At 42.3% G+C, this 17,866-nt stretch overlaps 1 protein-coding gene across 2 annotated transcripts in view; it reads right to left on the bottom strand.

Annotated features, from left to right (window-relative positions):
* The window catches only part of LOC137332992 (UDP-N-acetylglucosamine--peptide N-acetylglucosaminyltransferase 110 kDa subunit), an 82,682-nt gene extending 67,161 nt beyond the window's left edge, over positions 1 to 15,521 (bottom strand). For both annotated transcript variants that reach the window (XM_067997053.1, XM_067997054.1), the window contains exons 1-3: positions 15,165 to 15,521; positions 3,745 to 3,895; positions 2,325 to 2,568 (exon numbers count right to left, since the gene is read on the bottom strand). In XM_067997053.1, coding sequence (XP_067853154.1) covers positions 2,325 to 2,568; positions 3,745 to 3,895; positions 15,165 to 15,201 — 432 coding nt within the window. In that variant the 5' untranslated portion in view covers positions 15,202 to 15,521. The remainder of the gene's footprint in view (positions 1 to 2,324; positions 2,569 to 3,744; positions 3,896 to 15,164) is intronic.
* Positions 15,522 to 17,866: the final 2,345 nt, after the last annotated feature.

Raw genomic sequence — 17,866 nt, 5'->3', positions numbered from 1 at the left:
CCCTCCTGCCAATGGAGACAATGCAGCACCTCCACTGGCTGCAAGGTGTAATTACATTGTAAACTTACATACAGTTCCCATTATAAACAAGGACCACGGAATTTATAACAGAATTAAGAAATGAAAATGTAAAACGTTAGAATTCAGGACAGGATTATATCTGCACACTCTGATCCAATTATCCCCCAGCTTCTAACTCTGCTTCACCTGAACACTATACATGGTTTGACTCAAGTGTAATGCCATGGAAGGTCAATTCTGGTTAACTTTTTCCACTACAAATTCCTTCGCTAGCTCCTCCCTTCGCTCTGCTTTATTGAATCAATATTCTTGGCTCACTTTCTCCTGAGTTCAAATGGAATTCCTGTATCTCCACCATTAAGCTTGGGTTATGGTGGTGGATTTCACCATGTGCAGTATTATGACTTTGCACAGCTCAAGAGGGGACTGAAAATAAAAGGGCCATCTAACCCAATTGTCAACTAATTTTGATATCTGAAGGTTGTGGAGTACTAGCTGCAGCATGGACATTTGTTCGGAACCCTGCTGAGGAGCTAATAGGCACTTTGGTCTTCCACATCTTTGTTAAATGTCGACAAAGTCGAAACGTAGGTTATGCTTGTGCTGTACAAGGTAGGTGCCCAAACAATTCTCATGATGATTGGGAACTTCTAGGTATCCAATAGAAGGGCTTCCACCAACCTACACGCAAGATTCAAGAGGGATCCAGTCTATACCAGCTTGTTTCTCAGCATCCTGAGAAGGCCTGAGTTTCAAGGTAGGCACATCTCTTCACCCAATTCTCTCACATGACTACTATTAAGCTAGTGGTGACAAGTAAGCCTAGCATGCTGCACCGATGTGGATATCTAGATTACAAAATAGGATGAAGGTGGTCCTATAGCTCATCTGATCTTATTCTTCCAAAATATCAACCCTACCTTCTCCCCATTACAGTACTGAGCAGTTCATAAATGAGTTTCACGGCCTCAACCATCCTTCCTGGCAAGCCATTCTGTTTATTACCTTCTATATATATATAAAAAAATTCCCGTGTCTTAAATTGGTCATTCACAACCCTGACACTCTGCCCTTTCCCTTGCTTATCTGAAAGTATTATTTCAAGTTACTTCCTCTATCTTAAGTATTTCACCTATATACCTCTTTAAAAAAAAATCCCCTCTGAGAGGTATCTTTTCAAGGGTGGACGGCCACAGCTATTTATGATATTGGAAACCAGCCTTGTTGCTATCCTGCACAGTATTTCAAGGTGGCTGGTATATTGCAAGCTCTCTTTTCACTATGCTGAAGGCACATGTTCATTGTTGGGACAACAGCTACTGGCAGACAGTACATGGAGGCCATTTGGGAATACATGCTCATATACCCAGGATTTAATGTCAACCATGACTGGATTAGGCATGTCATCCTGCAGACAACTCCATACCAGAAAGATCCCATTTACCTTCTCTCTTTTCCCTTACCTGCCATACAGGAAAGCAAGTACAGGTTTGAGCCTTCACTAGAAGGTCAGTTACTAGATTGTATTGAGAGCACCAAACTGTTGCTGTGGAAGTCCCACACTTCCAAACAGTTCAATGTGGCATTAGTTTTACTGTGCTCTGGTCAGGGGATGATGGTGCTCACACAGTTTATGGCAAATTGCACTGCTCACCATACAGATCTTAAGGTTCCTGGCATCTTATGTTTCTCTAGTGAAGGCTCAAACCTGAACTTGTCAATTAATTTCCCCATTCATCAACCAGGAGGATAGAGACACACACAAGGTAAATGGGGTCTCTATGGGGTTGAGTTTGCTCCAAAACAACATGCCTGCTGATGGAAGAGTGGAACTGAGCCAAACCTCCATGGCAGACTTGAAAGTGATACTTGAGCAAAGCATGTACTTTAGAACATTACTGATGACTGACTGGCCAGCTTTGCTCATTAATGGGATCTGAAGGGGTGAACTAACAGCTGGAATTTTTCCCACTCAGCTCTAGACAATCCTGTCAGCAACTGTCCTATAGGTAGAGTAGTCCTAGCTGGACAGGCAGTGGGAGGTTTACCAATGCTGTGTTCACCAACTGCAGCCATTTCCAGCACAAGGTTGCATCAAAACGACTGACAATAAGTGTGTCCTAAGTAGAATAATAAATAAGCAACATCAGAAATTCATTGAGAAAACAAAATTAAAGCCGTGCGAAGTGGTGTTGCAGCATACAAAATTTACATGATCAGCTGGAATGGAAGTGGTTAACCAAATATCTTTACACCTGGAAACTAGACTTTTACAATATGACCAAAAATGCCTGCCGACGTACAGGATTGTACTGCAGAGCAGATACGTAGGCTTGCACTGCTCCCTCCATGTCTCCTGCCGCAACCAGTGCTGCTGCCAGGTTGATGTATCCATCGATGAAGTCTGGTTTGAGCCGAAGGGCGTGTCGATAATGTTCAATAGCCTCCTGAAGTTGGCCACGCTCTTTATAGACATTCCCCAAGTTGGAGTAGGCCTCAGCCAACATGGGGTTTTGTTTGATAGCCAGAGTGCTAAAGTGAGCAGACCTGGAATAAAAAATTTAAAAATCCATGGTAGAACAAAGCCAGTTTGTTTTTTGCAATTAAACCAGATTAGTAGTGTAGATGAAAACATAAAATTACAAAGGGATATTAATAGATTAGGTGAATGGGCAAAACTGTGGCAAATGGAATTCAATGTAGACAAATGTGAGGTCATCCACTTTGGATCAAAAAAGGATAGAACAGGGTATTTTCTAAATGGTAAAAAGTTAAAAATAGTGGATGTCCAAAGGGACTTAGGGGTTCAGGTACATAGATCGTTGAAGTGTCATGAATAGTGCAGAAAATAATCAATAAGGCTAATGGAATGCTGGCCTTTATATCTAGAGGACTAGAGTACAAGGGGGCAGAAGTTATGGTGCAGCTACACAAAACCCTGGTTAGACCGCACCTGTAGTACTGTGAGCAGTTCTGGGCACCGCACCTTCGGAATGACATACTGGCTTTGGAGGGAGTGCAGCGTAGGTTTACTAGAATGATACCCGGACTTCAAGGGTTAAGTTACGAGGAGAGATTACACAAATTGGGGTTGTATTCTCTAGAGTTTAGAAGGTTAAGTGGTGATCTGATCGAAGTTTATAAGATATTAAGGGGAACAGATAGGGTGGATAGAGAGAAATTATTTCCGATGGTTGGGGATTCTAGGAGTAGGGGGCACAGTCTAAAAATTAGAGCCAGACCTTTCAGGAGTGAGATTAGAAAACATTTCGACACACGAAGGGTGGTAGAAGTTTGGAACTCTCTTCCGCAAATGGCAATTGATGCTAGCTCAATTGCTAAATTTAAATCTGAGATAGATAGCTTTTTGGCAACCAAAGGTATTAAGGGATATGGGCCAAAGGCGGGTATATGGAGTTAGATCACAGATCAGCCATGATCTTATCAAATGGCAGAGCAGGCACAAGGGGCTGAATGGTCTACTCCTGTTCCTATGTTCCTATTTTTCTTCCTCACGACACAAATAGTCAAATGCAGACATTTAGCTCTTTACTATCACCAGTCTGTTTACTCTGAAGGCAGGCTGTTAAAATATCTAAGCTCATTTTGACAACATCATTACAATGATACAATTAAAAACATTTTAAAAAGGAGTTTGTTGCATTCCCAAATGAAAAGGCCCTCAAAGGCTTATAAAAAGTGGATGTGCATGCTGCTCATTACCTGTCGAGCCTGCGACATTGGAAATGGATGGAGGAGAGAAGTAGCAGCACACCGGTGTTATCAGGCTCCTGTCTCCAAAGCTGCATGCAGTGCCTCTCAGCTGCCTCGAAATCTCCTGCTTGGTATTCACGATGCGCCAGCTCCGCTAACCCTTGGAATGAAAGCATAGATTTTGTTGGTTCTGGAACAACCGGCAACAGTCAGGTGGGGAAAATGGAAAATTAGAAAATGGGAAAAGAAATAAAAAGCACTTGCTTTAAAATTAACATTTATTTAAAGGTATGAGAATAAAAAGTGAAATGTACATTAAACACAAGACAAATAAGTCAGAGGGCTGTAAATGCACTCACCATGTCAACAGTCCCCTGGTAGTGCACCTGTGCAATTACACATGATTGACCAACATCTAACAGTGTCTTGGCAATAACATTCTCTTTATAATCACCCAACAACAGTTTTGTATGGCAGTGCACACCACATAGCATGGACAATGAGGTATCCACGGATTATTGTATACTTCTTTTAAATCTCAGACATCCTTCAGAACAATTTTCAAATGCTGACTTGTATGTTTGAAGATACTTAAAGACAAAGCCTGTCACTTTAACCCTGCACAACTATTTTTTAAAAATTGGATGAATTTTGTGCTCACCAGTATAAGGGAGTAGAACATTTTGTCTACTGTGTCACAGAATACCAGTACAAATCATTCTCAAGTCAGACATACCACAGGCAGGTGCAAAGCTTTCTTTATTATGCCCCAATATGGCTAGCCTTAACCGCAGTGTATCCTTACAGCACCAGCATCATTGTTTCTCCTTCCTACACTAGGTTTCCTTATGGGCTGAGTGAAATTGCCAAAATTGGGGCAATTTGTTTTGTGGGTCCATACCGCAATGAACTAGGTTAAGATTGGCCAAATTCACTTAACCCAAGGCTCTTCTGACAAGAGTTGTTTCACTCCATCAGCCAAAGGAGAAATTCTTTGGCTTCATAGTAGCATTCCTGCCTCTGAGTCAGAAGGTGCAAGGTTCGAACCCCACTACAGACAGTCCTGGAGAGTGCAGACTGGAGCCCTGGCTCTAAATTCTGGACTGACATTCAATGGAGATACTCTCATCCACTGGGCATGGGTGTGGGTATGAGTGCTCCCCCCACCCCCCATCATTTGGATTGTGGAAGCCCATAAAACCCTCCTATCATATAGGACTAACCATACTGTCTGCTGGTATAAAGATGGTTACAGCCATGGAAGGAACATTCATGCCTGTCAGTGTTGATCACCCTACGAATCCTTCCACTACATCACACTATTCTCTAAGGGAAGAGTGAGCAGGTATGAAAAACAAACATCCCATCAGCATAGGCTGAATTCAAACCCAGGCTCCAAAGCTGGAAGGTAAATACCTAAACCCACTACACCATCCAGTCTTTCCATAAATAACAGTTATAGTGACAATTGGAATTCTACCTTCAAAGGACATTTGCAAGGGTTGAGATAGGAGACAAGAATGATTTAGATGAAGATACTTAAATTTATAAAGGACAACCTTTCAGAATTAAACTGAAGACAGATAAGTCATTCACAGCTAATATGTATATGAAGAGTAAGACCACATGTCATATTCTGTTTTATTACATGGGATTTCTTGATTTTCACCAGCGTTTTGGGAATTATAATCAGTTTCTTTCTTTGTGAAAACCGCAAATCAGTGGCCTTAGAGGTTTGAACTGTGTGCACAGAACTAGAAGACAATTAGGAATCTAGCAAACCTCAAGCGAGATTAGATACATGAAGGGAACAAATCTTTTTCCTAGAATGATAGATTTTATGTTGAATAAATCCCCACCAAAAAGTTATAAAACTATCTAAACTGTTTAAAGAGCTGGACCACTGTGAAAAGGATTCATCATTGTATATATGAACTGTAGAATTTCCAGTTCTGTTAAGACCAAATGGACTACCATCTGTGTGATTCAACTAGTTAGACTGCAAAGTTAGATGGAGTTCTTAGAGTTGCACTCAGATATTAGTCAGGAAAAAAATTCTCTCAGAAGTGTTACTTGCTGTTCATCTGCCTCAGGAGATAACAGTGGAAATGATATGTGGGTAGTTCTGATGGTTAAAGGGTAAAGATATGACCGGTTATACAGACAGACCAGAAGGTCCCAGGGTTGATTCCCTCTTATCATGAATCAGTCTTACATGAATTGAGTCATAGAACCATAGAAAAGACACAGCACAGAAGGGGGCCATTCGGCCCATTGTGTCCACACCGGCTCGAAGAACAACCAGATGCCCATTCTAATCCCACCTTCCAGTTCCCGGTCTGTAGCCCTGCAGCTTACAGCACTTTAGTCCTACAACTGCCGTCAGTGCTCTTCAGCTAGGGAGAGGGCTAAGAAAAACATTAGCTAGGGATTTCACTCCTGATCATTGTGGAACAAAGATTGCTGGAAAAGTGCATGAAAATAGAACAAACTCAATTGTGATACCACCCATCGTTCAGTCACCCTGCTGACACACGCTGTGTAGACTCACATCAAAGAATGAGCACTTGAGGTACCAGAGGGCTTCCAGTACCAATGAAATTATAACCCTGCAGGAACACCTTCAGAAGGTGGGGAGAAGATTGGAAAATAAAATAACACTGTACAGTCATATCCCACACAAAATAGATTGCAATGTACCATGCTAAAAGTTCACTAAATGTCGAAGTCATAAAAACATTTCCCAAACTCATGAAGACATTGCTGTACATATAACGGGCTGCACCCTGCACATCTGTAAGGAAAACTCAAAAGGAACTCTTTTTAAAGTTAAAATGGCTGAAAGAATAAAGTTTTAGGGCGCGTTTAAAAGGTAGCTGCCAGTCTGAAACCAGTAGCAATTTCAGGCAGGCAGTTCCTAATTTATACTGACAAAAGGTCACCTACCTGAAACGTTAACTCTGTTTCTTTCTCCACAGATGCTGCCTGACTTACTGAGTATTTCCAGCATTTTCTATTTTTATTCCTAATTTATACTGCCTGGCCTTGTTTGCAATCCTACCAAGAAAGCTCAATATATGCGGAGATTTGAAAGATGCAATACAATATTGGAAAATGTGAGGTTATGCACTTTGGCAGGAAAAATCAGAGAGCAAGTTATTATCTTAATGGCGAGAAACTGGAAAGTACTGCAGTACAAAGGGATCTGGGGGTACTAGTGCAAGAAAATCAAAAAGTTAGTATGCAGGTGCAGCAGGTGATCAAGAAGGCCAACGGAATGTTGGCTTTTATTGCTAGGGGGATAGAATATAAAAACAGGGAGGTATTGCTGCAGTTATATAAGGTATTGGTGAGACCGCACCTGGAATACTGCATACAGTTTTGGTCTCCATACTTAAGAAAAGACATACTTGCTCTCGAGGCAGTACAAAGAAGGTTCACTCGGTTAATCCCGGGGATGAGGGGACGGACATATGAGGAGAGGTTGAGTAGATTGGGACTCTACTCATTGGAGTTCAGAAGAATGAGAGGCAATCTTATTGAAACATATAAGATTGTGAAGGGGCTTGATCGGGTGGATGCGGTAAGGATGTTCCCAAGGATGGGTGAAACTAGAACGAGGGGGCATAATCTTAGAATAAGGGGCTGCTCTTTCAAAACTGAGATGAGGAGAAACTTCTTCACTCAGAGGGTAGTAGGTCTGTGGAATTTGCTGCCCCAGGAAGCTGTGGAAGCTGCATCATTAAATAAATTTAAAACAGAAATAGACAGTTTCCTAGAAGTAAAGGGAATTAGGGGTTACGGGGAGCGGGCAGGAAACTGGACATGAATTTAGATTTGAGGTTAGGATCAGATCAGCCATGATCTTATTGAATGGCGGAGCAGGCTCGAGGGGCCGATTGGCCTACTCCTGCTCCTATTTCTTATGTTCTTATGTATGCACAATTACAGGCACAGGGAGAGCTCCACTCCCATTTGGTTAAAATTTAAATGTTTTGGTGTGCAGATGGAAGTGCCTTCACTCTCTAGACATTTAAATGAACTCAGCCTAACTTAAGGAGTGCATCCTGCAGTTAAAAGCCAGGATTGAGATGGCACTGGAATTGTACTCCACGCAATGTAAACAGCCTCCTTCAGGAAGAATCTAGCACCATTTCTTTGCAGTCATTTCGCAACCAGACTCCAAAGTTATACTGCGATTTTAGCATTGGGTTCCACTTTGCAGCAATAGTAAAGTTGCCGTATAAACATGCCCTTATTATGGTCAGTGTTAGCATTCTTATCAGTCAAGGTACAGGGTATAATTGTACAGGGCTTTGGTGAGACCTCACCTTGAGTACTGCATACAGTTTTGGTCTCCTTATCTAAGGACGGACATATTTGCCTTAGAGGTGGTACAACAAAGGTTCACTAGATTGATTCCTGGATGAGAGGTTTGTCCTATGCAGAGAGGTTGAGTAGAATGGGCCTGTATTCTCTGGAGTTTAGAAGAATGAGAGGTGATCGCATTGAAATATACAAGATTGTGAGGGGGCTTGACAGGGTAGATGCTAAAAGGCTGTTTCCCATGGCTGGAGTGTTAAGAACTAGTCGCAGGATAAGGGGTCAGCCATTTAAGACTGAGATGAGGAAGAATTTCTTCACTCAGAGCGTTGTGAATCTTTAGAATTCTCTACCCTAGAGGGCTGTGGATGCTGAGTCATTGAGATAGACAGATTTTTGGACTCTAGGGGAATCAAGAGATATGGGGATCGGGCAGGAAACTGGAGTTGTGGTTGAAGATTAGCCATGATCTGATTGAATGACGGAGCAGGCTCGAGGGGCCGTGTGGTCTACACCTGCTCCTATTTCTTATGTTCTCGGTAGCTCAATTCAACTCTCCCACAACTGTGATATCTAAATGTCAACTCTTTTTCCACATAATCATTGCACTCTCCTGTTTCTGAGTCTGAACACCTGCTTCTGAACAAGATCCAGTTATGACAACTATGCCAATTTGCATGTTAATACCAGTCACATATGTAGATAGATAATTGTTCATTTTATGCCAGTGGTAATTACCAGAGAGTATTACTATGGACAATTCAGATAGGGTAGACTAGAGAAAATGTTTCCACTTGTGGGGGAGTCCAAAACTAGAGGTCATAAACATTAATTAGTCGCTAATAAATCCAATAGTAAATTCAAGAGAAATTTCTTTACCCAAAGAGTGGTAAGAATGTGGAATGTGCTACAAGGAGTAGTTGAGGCAAATAGCATAGAAACATTTAAGGGGAAGCTAGATAAGCACATGAAGGAGAAAGGAATAGAAGGGTATGCTGATAGGGTTAGATGAAGTAGGGAGGGGGGAGGCTCTTGTGGAGCATAAACCAGTTGGGCCGAATGGCCTGTTTCTGTCTGTAGTTTCAATGTAACTTGATTTGAATCTGTATTCTTATAGTTGAGGGTTTGTTAAATGGATAACTTGTTAAGTTCCATAAACAAGGCAAATGGCCGTTTCTCATTTCTCATGTATTAATGGTTGAATTAATGTTCTAGCAGCCACCTTTAAAAAATGGCATTTCCTGAGATTACAAACCAAAGTTGTCGAGAATTTGATGCTAGTTCTGGATTTTAAGAGGGCTAGATTTGCAAAGATGGCAAATGACTTCAATTGGGTCAAAGGGGCAACCCTTCTAGTTGGTGATATTACTGAACAGAAGAGAAATGGAATACCTTTAAAGCTATCTTAATGCAAAAGGAATTCTGTCACTAGAGTGAAAAGAAGGGCACCTGGTAAAACAAAGCCAAAGTGGCCTACTGGTCATATGCAAGGACAAATCAGGCTTAAGCAAAAATACTTTTACAGACTAAAAGGAAATAATTCTCAGGGGATCAGCGACAGGTATCAACCTCAGCTAAAGGCAACAAAATACACTAGCAAAACATTCAAAAAGGTAACTGCAGGAGAAGATAGTGGATAGCAGCAGTTGCAATAGTAAAATCTTTTTTTAAAATCTATGTTAGGAGTCAGAGGGCGATTGAGGACTCCACAGGGCCTTTGAAGGAAGCCTCAGGGCAGATTCAGGTGAACTCCCAAGATATAGCAGAGGTTTTAAATGACTACATTGAACCAATCTTCACTCCAACAGACCATGCTCATTAAAGCGATGTTCAGTTTACTCTAAAGTTGCAAGTGTCAAAGTAGGCACAGATATAATCCTGGAAAAATTAAGGGGTCTCAAAACAAATCAGGCTACTGGTCTGGACAGCATTTACCAGACAACGCTCAAGAAAGGGAACCTGTGCTCAGTGAGCCCCTTGCTTATATATTTAGCAGCTGGCTAGTGTCAAAGTTTGTTCCTGTGGACTGGAGAAAGACTCACGTTGCGCTGATATTCAAAAAGGGTGACAAGTCAGAGCCGGTAAATTATAGGCCCCTTAGCTTGCTTTTGATTATAGGCAAATTGCTAGAAGGGATCATTAGAGACACTGCATATGATCACCTGGACATAGAAGTTAATAGAAACTTTGGAAAAGGTCAGGTGATTTTTTTTTAGGCCATTTCTAGGTTGGTGGATGAAGGTAGCTAGTTGACACTGTCTACTTGGATTTTCAAAAAGCTTTTGACAAGATATCACACAATAGGCTACTTTATAGATATAGAGTCCTGGGGATTAAAGGGCAAATCTTGGTTGGATAAGAAATTGGTTTTACTCTCATAGGTAGGAGGGTGTTATTAATGATAATGGTATTGTGCGGAGGCTGGATACTAGTAGAGTCCCGTACGAATCGGTGATGGGACTTTTGCACTTCACAATCTTCATTAATGATCTGGACAAAGACATTGGGAAAACTGTCTGCAATTTCACAAATGATACAAAGGTTTGAGAGTTCTAGAAACTTGGATGAGAAAAACAACTTCAATCAGAGCTAGAACTGATGGGGGGAATGGGCTGGCGTCTGGCAGACGTCATTTAATATAGATAAATGTGAGCAGTAAAGAGGTTGGGGTGTTATATTACATGAACATCTTAAGGTTCGCCCCCTGTGCCCCGATAAATAAATTAATTTAAATAAAATAATTTAATTTAAAAATTAAATAATTAGGATGTGTTGCAAGGACAATCCAATACAAAACAAAAATCACTATACTGTCCTTGTATAAGACCGTGTTTAGGCCTCACCTAGACTACTGTGTCCAGTTTTGGTCCCCTCACATGGTGGACGATCTAAAAGCCCAGGAAAAGGTTTATAGGCGAGCCACTCGATTGATAACTTAGTTTAAATGCCCTTAGTTACTCTGATAAGTCTTTTTACTCTAGAAAAGTGTAGTCTTTGAGGAGATTTGATTGAAGTCTTTAAAATAATGATGGGACTAGACTTTGTCCATGTGAACATGCTCTTTTAATAAGACAGGTTAGGGAGAACCGGGGCCATGCAGACAAGTTATGTAAGAATAGAACTAGATTAGATATCAAGAGGTTTTTCCCTTTCAAAGAGGATCGATGACAAATTGCTGGCTTGTGCAATAAATGTGGATTCGCTGCAAATGTTTAAAACAACTTACATTTATATAATGGGGTAAAACATCCCAAGGTGCTTTAAAGGAACGCTAACAAACAAAATTTGACACCGAGCCACATACGGTAATGTTAGGACAGATAAGGTATGTTTTAAGGAGTGTCTTAAAGGAGGAGGAAGAGGAAGAGAGGCAGAGGTTTAGGGAGGGAATTCCAGAGCTTAGGGCCCAGGCAAATGAAAGGATGACCACCAGTGGTAAAGCGATTAAAATCGGGTATGTACAAGAGGCCAAAATTGGTGGACCGCAGAAATCTGAGAGGCTTGTAGGAGGTTACAGAGATAGGGTGGGGTGAGGCCATGGAAGGATTTGAAAACACAGATAAGAATTTTAAAATCGAGTGTTGCTGGACCGGGAGCCAATATATGTCAGCGAGCACAGGGGTGATGGGACTTGGTATGAGTTAGGATGCGGGCAGCAGAGTTTTGGATGAGCTCGAGTTTATGGAGGGTGGAAGATGGGAGGCCGGCCATGAGAACATTGGAAGAGTCAAGTTTAGAGGTAACAAAGGCATGGATGAGGGTTTCAGCAGCAGATGAGCCGAGGCAGGGGCGGAGATGGGCGACGTTATGGAGGTGGAACTGGTCTTGGTGATGGAGCGGATGTGTGGTCGGAAGCTCATCTCAGAGTCGAATAGGACACCAAGGTTGCGAACGGCCTGGTTCAGCCTCAGACAGTGGCGAGGGAGAGGGATGGAGTCAGTGGCTTGGGAATGGAGTAGGTGGTGGGGACTGAAGACAATGGCTTCAGTCTTCTCAACATTTAGTTGGAGGAAATTTTTGCTCATCAGACAACCAGCGTGACAAATCAGAGACAGCGGAGGGTCGAGAGAGGTGGTGGTGGTGAGGTAGAGCTGGGTGTCGTACATGCGGAACCTGTTGTGTTTTCGGATGACGACTCCGATGGGCAGCATGTAGTCGGGAAATAGCAATTGGCCAAGGACAGATCCTTGGGAGACTCCAGAGGTAACGCTGCGGGAGCAGGAAGCCATTGCAGGTGATTATTTGGCTACGACTGGACGGATAGGAATGGAGACAGGCGAGAGCAATCCCACCCAGCTGGATGAAGGAATGGGTTCCTAGCTATGACTGATATCATGTCCTGCAAAAGGTAGTTTGGGTATTGGACAATGTGACTCATGTTCACTGTGGTTTCCTGGAACATGTTCTGATCCCCTTTGGGGGTCAGTGAGAATTTTCCCAGCTTCTCCCTCCCTGAATTGGCCTAGGTTTCTCTTTAAATTTTTTTTACCGCTGTCAGGTGATTATGTTGCTGCTGGTAGGTGGGAGCGGTGTTGGGGTTCTTAATTGCACCATGATAGTGTGGGACAGACTCAGAGGACCAGCTCGTCTTTTCCTGTCTGTCATTTTTTAAAATCTTTGTAAATACCTATGCTGGTTTAACACCCTGGCCTTTCAGCTCTGGACCTTGGGTTCAAATCCAGTTCCAGCTGAAGGGACAAAAGTCTATTGGGAATATGGCATGTGTGAAGAACTTGAGCAATCTCAATATAGTTCATAATGGACAAGGGGGGCAACCACAGCACAAAACTGTACTAAACGGACAACTTTGCTCAAAAAGGACACTGGCAGTTTGGGAAATATAAACATCACGTTGCTGTTGTACTGAATGCTCTTCTGAGATTGGGGCATACCTTCAATCTGCATCTGACCATGCTTACCTGATACGCTAATAAACTAAAGATTTTCCTCACACAAAGAATGTGTTGGGTGCTCCAGCCCCCCAAAATTAATTTGATTACGAAGTTTCTACTCCACTTCAAAATACACTGATACCTAAAGGGAAAAGTATAGCTGCAGCTAGTTACAAATGACACTTATTTCTTCTTCCCAGTCAAGCCTTCCAGAATTCTAATTATGTGACCAGGATAGACAAGCATTCAGGTCAATAGGACAACCAATGAGGAGTTTGACAGTGAATAGCTGAGCTGTACAAGAAGTCCTAGGTTTGATCCCTGGCCTCTTGAGTTAGCTGATCTAAGCCAGAGAATCTTTGGAGTGCTACAACTGATTTCAGCATCCCTTGGTTAAATAAGGGAAAATAGGCCTGGGTTGGCACCCCAATCACTAGCCAACATCCACTGCTGGAAGTGCATGTGTATGAACTGTGTACAGTTTTGGTCTCTTTACCTAAGGAAGGATATACTTGCCTTAGAGGGGGTGCAACAAAGGTTCACTAGATTGATTCCTGGGGTGAGAGGATTGTCCTATGAGGAGAGATTGAGTAGAATGGGCCTATATTCTCTGGAGTTTAGAAGAAAGAAAGGTGATCTCATTGAAACGTATAAAATTCTTAGAGGGCTTGACAGGGTAGATGCTGAGAGGCTGTTTCCCCTGGCTGGAGAGTCTAGAACTAGATGTCATAGTCTCAAGATGAGAAGCCAGCCATTTAGGACCAAGAGGAGGAAAAATGTCTTTGCTGTTGTGAATCTTTGGAATTCTCCAGCCCAGAGGGCCGTGAATGCTTAGTCGTTGAGTATATTCAAGATTGAGATCGATAAAATTTGGACACTAAGGGAATCAAGGGATATGGGGATAAGGCAGGAAAGTGGAGTTGAGGTAGAAGATCAGCCATGATCTTACTGAATGGCGGAGCAGGCTCGAGGGGCCGTATCGCCTTCTCCTGCTCCTATTTCCTATGTTCTTATGAGAGGTCTAGTGAGCTCAACTGTGATGCACCTATGTTCAAACAACATGCCGACAGTCATGGTCAAGACTCTCGCATGAATATTGGCCTTTATCATTAGAAAGGCTCCCAGAGAGATGCAAATACCCTGGCAAAGAATGAAAGCCTTCAGCACAGTAGAAAATGAGGGAAAAATTGGCTGCAACTTGAAATCCACTACTACTTTCTGCAGGCCTAACACTAAAATTTAATCTCTTGAGATCATCCCAAATATATCAAGATATTTTTCTACACCTACATCTCTGCCTCAATCCATTTTTTCAGATATACTTCCTCATGAAACCTCTGCTTTAGTGACATAGTCGCTCTCCTCTACATTTACCCATGTGTTAAATCAAGGAACTTTTACCAAGTTTACTATTCCATTTACCCCATTCCTACCAGCAACAGTATTCTGCTGTGGAGACTCAATTTACCAACCCATTTGTGTACTCTCTCATGCCAGCACTATCTATTTCATTTGACCACACAGTAAGCTATTTCAAAGTGGGTGGGTGGGTGATTTGTGAGCAGAATGTCAGAATGTTTACCATCTTGGCAAAAGCTGAACCAAACACCATATCCTCACATTTCCACACAAATCAACTGATCTGTTAGTTTTAAATTTTGCCAAGTATATACGAGACCTTTCAGAAGAGGTATGGTATGTAGAAACCTATAATGACCTATCCCTGCAGAAACCTTCAGAAATGTTCTCCGAACAGTAGGACGACAACAAGGTCAACAACAAAGACATTTAAACTGAACTGTGTTGTGCATCCCAGTCCTGGATCTTTTATGATATTGATCTCACCGTACCCATCAGCCAACTTGCAGATTTCACTACCTTTATCTTCCACTGACTAGGTTTATTTACATACCCATGCCCTAGATCACACTGGGAAACGAGATCTTTTAATGCGTAGGATATGTACATCACAGTACATTAAAAAATGAGTTCCCCTCATGTAATGTTTCTTGTGCGCCGTATTATTTGTAACTCTCTTTTTCTAGAACTTATTGCATTGACATCATTTCTTCTTCACTCTTCCCCTCTGAAGTGTAGCTCAGATTTCAGGCTCCATCTGACTGTTTTATAACGATCAAATAATGCCGGCCCGGCTCAATCCCAGAAGGGTTATTTTATCACTCAATAGGGCCTGCACCCTCTTGGCTGTCTCACCTGTGCTGTCAGCCACACCGCCGACGGACGCCGCCATCCTGCCGTGTAGCTCACTCCGGGCCGCTTCCTCTCTCTCGCTCTCTCTCTGGGGAAGCTTTAACCGCGTTTCTCCTGACTCTCTGTCCCGATCGGTGGCTATGCCCCGAGGCCTGCAGCCGCGATGATATGTGACGGTCCTGGCCTTTCCCCAAAATCCGTTATGGCCGCCTCACACTCGCTGTTTACCCAATTATCGGCCGCGGTTCTTGTTACCCGCTCCACTTTGTCGGTGCCTGGTTTCTGTCACTTCTACGCTGCAGTCCCGGTTTCTCTTTTTTCCTCTCTCGCGTGTAGATGGCGGCCGGAATAAAAGAACACTAATCTGGACTATTTTCACGCCAAAGAGTCCCGATACTCACGTAACCATAACTCCAACACAATCACACAACGTTCAGGAGTCCCACTTTTTATCAGATTAGATTGGTTTCATTATTAGGTTTCCAATATGTGTATTCTTAATTTTTTTCAAATTAAGATTTTATTTTAAATTTCGTAACCTTTTCGCGGAAGGACTAGGTATCGAAGCGTGAATGCTCCATCTCGCTCATCACTGCTTCACGGTACAGTATCGCTACGCGGCAGCATTGCGACGGGGTCGGAACCGCATGCGCAACAAAAGCGATTGTGTGGATTATGTCGAAAGGTCGAGAACATTCACGTGACTGGTGCGGCGACCGTAGCCATCTTAGTGACGAAGACGTTTAACCGCGAACCCTATACAAGTAGCAATATATAACGGATAAAATAAAACGGTATTTTATTTTAGAAATTATTTATGGTTCTATAAATAGCATAAGAGCTCATAGCTGTTTAAATATTTCGGTCGGGAAGGTGTAAATACAGGGCCCAGACTTGAAGTTAATTGAAGAACACTATCGAAAAGCTATAGAGGCTTTAGAGAAGTTACAACCCAGATTAACCAGGATGCTGCCCAGTATGAAGAAAGACAAATATGAAAATTGGGTCTTTTTCATTGGAACAATGCAGATTACGGGATAATGCAATAGAAGTGTTTGAAATTATGGAAGGATAGGACAGGATAGATAGAAGCAGAATAGTTGAGGGGTCAAGAACGAGGAGCCATGGATAGAAGATTAAATGTAAGAGATTTAGAATAGAGAGCAAGAAAAATTTCTTCACACAGAGTTGTGAGGCTATGGAATTCACTTCCAGGGTTAGTGGTTGAGGCAAAAACCTGACCCTGAATTTCCTAAAAGATTTTCTGCCGCTGTGCCAGCGCTGCTATAACTTAGAAGTACAATGGAAACATCAAGAGTAAATTGAATAGGTGGATGAAAGAAAAGGGATGAAGGGATATGGAACAGGGCAGGCAAATATGATTAGAAGTGTTTGCTTACATGGAGGGTAAATGCCAATATGGACTGGTTGGGCCAAAAGGCCCGTTTCCATGTTGTAACTTCTATGTACATAGTAGATTTCTGACAGCAAATATAGAGGTTACAGCCGTCGAGTAGTGAAAATGGTATTTGTTTCTAAGTATGAAAAAAAACTTGCATGTATATAGTGCCTTCAATGTGTACGCAATATCCCAAACCGCTTCAACAATAACTCGCATTTATGTAGTAAAACGTTCCAAAGTGCTTCCCAGGAGTGTTAAGCAGAAAAAAATTGGTACTCAACCACATAAGGAGATATTAGGACAGGAGACCAAAAACATGGTCAAAGAGGTAGGTTTTAAGGAGTGTCTTAAAGGAGGAGAAGTTTAGGAAGAGAATTCCAGAGCTTAGTGCTGAGACAGCTGAAGGTATGGCCTCCAGTGGTGGGGCAAAGGAAATCGGGGTTGTACAAGTGGTCAGAATTGGAGGAACGCATTGTTCTCTGAGGGTTGTGGGGCTGGAGAGATTTGAACATAAAGATGAGAATTTTAAATTTGAGGCCATTGCTGGACCAGAAGCCAATCTAGGTCAGCCAGGACAGGAGTGATGGGTGAACAGGACTTGATGGAAGTTAGAATATGGGTAGCAGAGTTCTGGATGAGCTCAAGTTTACGGACGGTGAAAGATGAGAAGCCGGCCGGGAGAGCATTGGAATAGTCGAGTCTCGAGGTAACGAAAGCATAGGTGAGAGCTTCAGCAGCAGATGGGCTGAGGCAAGGGCGGAATTGGGAGTAGGCTTCACAGCCAATTAATTACTTTTTAAGTGCAGTCACTGTTATTTCAGCAAACGTGGCAGCCAAACATCAATGAGACAAAGTAATTAATTGGTACTGGTGATGGTTGAGGATTGAATGTCACCAGGTCAAATGGGAGAAGTCCCTACTCTTTATTTGAAAAAGTGCCACAGGATTTTTTACATCGACCTGAGACAACACCATGGTTTAATGTCTCATCCAAAAGATGACACCAAAACACTCCCTCACTACATTGCTAATGTATCACCCTATATTATGTGTTTAAGTCCTAGAGTAGGGGCTTGAACCCACATACAACAACAGCATGCATTTATGTAGCACCTTTAACATAGTAAAACATCCCAAGATGCTTCACAGGAGTGTTATCAAACAAAATTTGACACCGAGCCACATTAGGAGATATTAGAACAGGTGACCAAAAGCTTGGTCAAACAGGTAGGTTTTAAGTAGATTCTCAAAGGAGGAGAGAGAGGCAGAGAAGTTTAGGAAGGGAATTCCAAGGCCTAGGGCA

The sequence above is a fragment of the Heptranchias perlo genome, chromosome 15, assembly GCF_035084215.1.
Source record: "Heptranchias perlo isolate sHepPer1 chromosome 15, sHepPer1.hap1, whole genome shotgun sequence".
Classification (NCBI taxonomy): Eukaryota; Metazoa; Chordata; class Chondrichthyes; order Hexanchiformes; family Hexanchidae; genus Heptranchias; species Heptranchias perlo.
The sequence above is the reverse complement of the archived record's forward strand: the minus strand, read 5'-3'. Positions and strand labels throughout refer to the sequence as shown.